The sequence below is a fragment of the Rhinopithecus bieti genome, unplaced genomic scaffold, assembly GCF_001698545.2.
Source record: "Rhinopithecus bieti isolate Rb0 unplaced genomic scaffold, ASM169854v2 scaffold_28990, whole genome shotgun sequence".
Lineage (NCBI taxonomy): Eukaryota > Metazoa > Chordata > Mammalia > Primates > Cercopithecidae > Rhinopithecus > Rhinopithecus bieti.
The window spans coordinates 1,622-6,733 of NW_016812602.1; the positions used below are offsets into that span (position 1 = coordinate 1,622).

The 5,112-nt window shown below is 50.9% G+C and overlaps 1 protein-coding gene across 1 annotated transcript; it reads left to right on the forward strand.

The window, feature by feature from the left end:
• Nucleotides 1-601: 601 nt before the first annotated feature.
• Nucleotides 602-4,932, forward strand: LOC108545118 (2-acylglycerol O-acyltransferase 2; the record flags this gene model as incomplete). The annotated part of the gene is made up of 4 exons (XM_017896607.1): nucleotides 602-806; nucleotides 1,126-1,300; nucleotides 1,951-2,150; nucleotides 4,385-4,932. Coding segments are annotated over 4 exons (735 nt in total), but the record flags the coding sequence as incomplete, so codon positions are not given.
• Between the last annotated feature and the right edge of the window lie 180 nt (nucleotides 4,933-5,112).

Sequence of the window (5,112 nt, forward strand, 5' to 3'; positions counted from 1 at the left end):
GGCGCCTGCCACTACACCTAGCTAATTTTTGGTATTTTTATTAGAGGTGGGGTTTCACCATGTTGGCCAGGCTGGTCTCAAACTCCTGACCTCGGGTGATCCACCCGCCTTGGCCTCCCAAAGTGCTGAGATTACAGGCATGAGCCACCACGCCTGGCCGGAACATTATTTTTCTTAAAATGGGGCTATTTCAGCATGGTGACACCCCTGTGTAGCCTCTTGATGCCTTCATGGTATATCCTGTACAGGTGGTGTTGGTATAAGCAATTCCAGGCACCATCATGCCTGAGTTTCTCAGTAGCCCTAGGAGGTAGTAGGGACAGGGCCAAATACTGTATTGCCACTTTATAAATGAGGAGTCTGTAAGAGAAGGAAGCAATTTGTCCCAAGCCAGCATCAACTCTGTGGCACAGCCAGCACCATGGTATCTCCAGGTGCTGTCACACACCATATCTGAATCTTCGTAAGAACCCAGGGTGGTCAGACATATGGATGAAGACCTGGAGGCTCAGGGGGGTTTCCCAAGGTCACACCAGTGAGGGGAAGAGTCAGGGTTGGAACACAGGCCCTGCCCTGGCTCAGTAGGTTGCTGTCCCTGCAGCTGGTCAAGACTGCTGAGCTGGACCCCTCTCGGAACTACATTGCGGGCTTCCACCCCCATGGAGTCCTAGCAGCTGGAGCCTTTGCCAACCTGTGCACTGAGAGCACAGGCTTCTCTTCGATCTTCCCCGGTATCCGCCCCCATCTGATGATGCTGACCTTGTGGTTCCGGGCTCCCTTCTTCAGAGATTACATCATGTCTGCAGGTGAGTGTTTCCACCCCTGAGCAGCTCAGGAAGGTAACAAATTTTCAGGAGGGTTGCCAACAGTTCTGTACTTCTTCCAAGAGCGTGTGCAGTAGGAGAAGGAGGCTGGGCCCAAAGAAGCACTTCCTACAGCACCATGCTGGGTGCTAAGTCCATCAGGGGGTTGGGAAGAGGGAGAGGACTCAGGGAGCTCCTAGCTGGAATGGGGTGCAGTGGGGGCAACCCCAGGCCTTGCTGGTGATCTCTTTCATGGGCTACATGTGCTTTCATAGCCCTTGCTCCCTCACCCCATACCTGACCCACCTTTCTCTTTCCGCAGGGTTGGTCACATCAGAAAAGGAGAGCGCTGCTCACATTCTGAACAGGAAAGGTGGCGGAAACTTGCTGGGCATCATTGTAGGGGGTGCCCAGGAGGCCCTGGATGCCAGGCCTGGATCCTTCACGCTGTTACTGCGGAACCGAAAGGGCTTCATCAGGCTCGCCCTGACACACGGGTATCAAGCCTCTGGGAAGAGCACTCTGGTTTCAGTTGGCGATTGGCAAGGATTTTATTTTGGTGGGAAAAGGGCAGAGATGAAGGTAGATTCTATTTTGGTAGAGATTTTCAGTCCATTCACAATGAAGATTATATTTTGGTGTCTCTCGCCCAAATACCTAGAAAAGTTTCCACAAGGGAGACTCAGTAATCTAAGAAACTAGGTGGCAATGAACATATTCCACAAAACTGGCACTTGACCTGAGACCTATGGTATCTAGAAGAGTGATATTTGGGGTACATTTCCGAGCTCTTCTCCCTACTTGAGGTGAAGCATCCTTGAGAAACATGAGCCAGCTGAGGTGGGAGAGATTTTTCTGGGAAAAACAATGCAGATTTTTATATCTGGGAGGACTGGACTGTCTGAAGCATGCTGGTCTACCTCTCATGGTGCAACTGGGAAGTTGTGGCCCTGCAAGGGACCTACCCAAGGTCAGAGAATGGGGCTGTGAAGGTCTGGGAGATAACCCAGGCCTCCACTTCCAGCCCAGGTGGCTGACCTCTGCTCCATTTCTTGGTCACAGAGTCCCTGCAGGAAGCTAAAGGGCCTTTCAGCTTGTGCCTTCTCTGGGGCCTCTCACATGCCCTCTTTCCTCTATTTGTCTCCAGGGCACCCCTGGTGCCGATCTTCTCCTTCGGGGAGAATGACCTATTTGACCAGATTCCCAACTCTTCTGGCTCCTGGTTGCGCTGTATCCAGAATCGGTTGCAGAAGATCATGGGCATCTCCCTCCCACTCTTTCATGGCCGTGGTGTCTTCCAGTACAACTTTGGTTTAATACCCTACCGCCGGCCCATCACCACTGTGGGTAAGTCCAGGACCAGGCTGGGAGGGAGGAGACTATGTTGTGCGCTGCAAGGGGACGTGGAGATGGGCCAGCTTTATTCCCGCCCTAATGGGGCTCACATTCTAGACTGGGAAACATACACACGCAAGCAGATAGAATAGAAGACAGTCTGGGATAGGAACTGTAGCAGAGGTGCCAAGAGCAATAGTTGCGACTAGTTGCTGAGCATCTGCTGTGTGCCAGGCACTACGCTAGCTGCCCTACATGAAGCAACTCAGCTTATTCTAACAACCTTCAAGGCAGAAAGCCTGGAGTGCAATGGCACAATCTTGGCTCACTGCAACCTCTGCCTCCTGGGTTCAAGAAATTCTCATGCCTCAACCTCCCGAGTAGCTGGGACTACAGTTGCTCACCACAAAACTCAGCTAATTTTTGTATTTTTAGTAGAGACAAGGTTTCACCATGTTGACCAGGCTGGTCTCAAACTCCTGACCTCAAGTGATCCGCCTGCCTCAGCCTCCCAAAGTGCTGGAATTAAAGGCATGGGCCATTGCGCCTGGCCATACCTTCAAGACAGGAGTTACTATACCCTCATTGATGTAAACTGGGGCTCAGAGAAGTTAAGTATCTTCCAAAATATCACACTGTTTTGTATAACAAAGTTGGGGTTTTATTAGGATCATTCTGACTTTTACAATGCCAGAAAAGGTGGGTTTAATTCTTTTTTTTTTTTTTTTTTTTTTTTTTTGAGACAGAGTCCTGCTCTGTTGCCCAGGCTGGAGTGCAGTGGCATGAGCTCAGCTCACTGCAACCTCCATCTCCCGGGTTCAAGCGATTCTCCCGCCTCAACCTCCAGAGTAGCTGAGATTACAGGTGCATGCCACCACGCCTGGGTAATTTTTGTATTTTTAGTAGAGATAGGGTTTCACCATGTTGGCCAGGCTCGTCTGGAACTCCTGACCTGAAGTGATCCCCCAGGCTCAGCCTCCCAAAGTACTGGGATTACAGGCATGAGCCACCATGCCCGGCCTCTGAAAGACTTTATAGGGAGAAGTCCATTTATCTCATCTCCATCCATCCACTTGCTAATTGAGCAGACTTGGTAAACCCCTACATCATGACCCGCCCTGTGTTGTGTGGCAATATTTTCAAGAATTTTAATACTTCTGCTGCCTCCAGAACTATTGCCAGAAGAGAGGACAGAGGACCTGCCTTCTCAGCCAGCAGAACCAGAGAAAGAGATGAGTTAGGTCCATCCTGATTCCTCCCTGGGGTAAGAGATCCACTGCAAGTCAGCATGGAGGGGTAGAGGGGAAAGAAGAGCTGCCTGGGCTATGAACTCACCCCATCTTAGAAATATAGCCGCTTCCAATCATGGCATCTTGGACTCCCCAGATCATATAGCCTGAAGGTGAAGGGCACACCCCCGGGGTCTAAAACCTGGCAGTGGTTCTTCCTGGCTATGTGACCTTGAACAAGTCAGGTAACCTCTCTGGGCCTCATTGACTCATCTGTCAAATAGGAATAATGACAGTTTTTTATACCCATAGGATAAAAGGGAGTATTTCATGTAAAGCACCTAATACATTGCCTGACACATTGAAATCCAGCCATTGGCTGGTCGCGGTGGCTCACACTTGTAATCCCTGCACTTTAGGAGACTGAGGAGGGCAGATCACGAGGTCAGGAATTCAAGACCAGCCTGGCCAACATGGCGAAACCCTATCTGTACTAAAAATACAAAAATTAGCTGGGCATGGTGGTGCATGCCTGTAATCCCAGCTATTCGGAAGGCTGAGGCAGGAGAATTGCTTGAACCAGGACCCGGGAGGTAGAGGTTGCAGTGAGCAGAGATTGTGGCACTGCACTCCAGCGTGGGCTACAGAGTGAGACTCTGCAGGAAGGAAGGAAGGAAGGAAGGAAGGAAGGAAAGAAAGAAAGAAAGAAAGAAAGAAAGAAAGGAAGGAAGGAAGGAAGGAAGGAAGGAAGGAAGGAAGGAAGGAGGAAGGAAAGAAAGAAAGGGAGAAAGAGAGGAAGAGAGGAAGAGAGAAAGGGAGAAAGAAAAGAAATCCAGCCATTGTTATTGTATCAGAATCTTGGAGTTGCCCTAATGTCTTCAAATTCATTACCTGAGATTAGGGTTGGAAGGAATGGCAGTAAGAGCACTTTTCTGCAGGGATGAACCGTGGGGATGGGCACCTGCCCCAAGGGCCCCTTCCCTACCCTAAGCCACTGTACACCTCTATGCCTTGCAGTGGGGAAGCCCATCGAGGTACAGAAGACGCTGCATCCCTCGGAGGAGGAGGTGAACCAGCTGCACCAGCGCTATATCAAAGAGCTGTGCAACCTCTTCGAGGCCCACAAACTTAAGTTCAACATTCCTGCTGACCAACACTTGGAGTTCTGCTGAGCCCAAAGGGCAGGGCCAACATTAGGGAGCCCAGCAGGAGGTGCTGTGCTCTAAGAAGACTTCCTGGAGGTGTTTGTTGAACATATCTGCAGAGCCTTCCCAGACTCCTGCAAATCCAACCCATGTCAGGCTGTAAGTCAGAGTGGGCAATGCAGAAGAGGAGACCAGATTCTGGCACTGCAGTCTGCACTTCTGCTACAAGACCTCTGCAAGCCTCCTGCTCCTTGGCTTCTGTCTGCTCAATGAAATGGGAGAAAGGACTGGAGGAGAATGTTTTCTGAGGTCTCTGGTCTCTGTTGTAATGTCACTCAAACATTATAAAAGGAGGCCGGGCGCGGTGGCTCAAGCCTGTAATCCCAGCACTTTGGGAGGCCGAGACGGGTGGATCACGAGGTCAGGAGATCGAGACCATCCTGGCTAACACGGTGAAACCCCGTCTCTACTAAAAAATACAAAAAACTAGCCGGGCGAGGTGGCGGGCGCCTGTAGTCCCAGCTACTCGGGAGGCTGAGGCAGGAGAATGGCGTGAACCCAGGAGGCGGAGCTTGCAGTGAGCTGAGATCCGGCCACTGC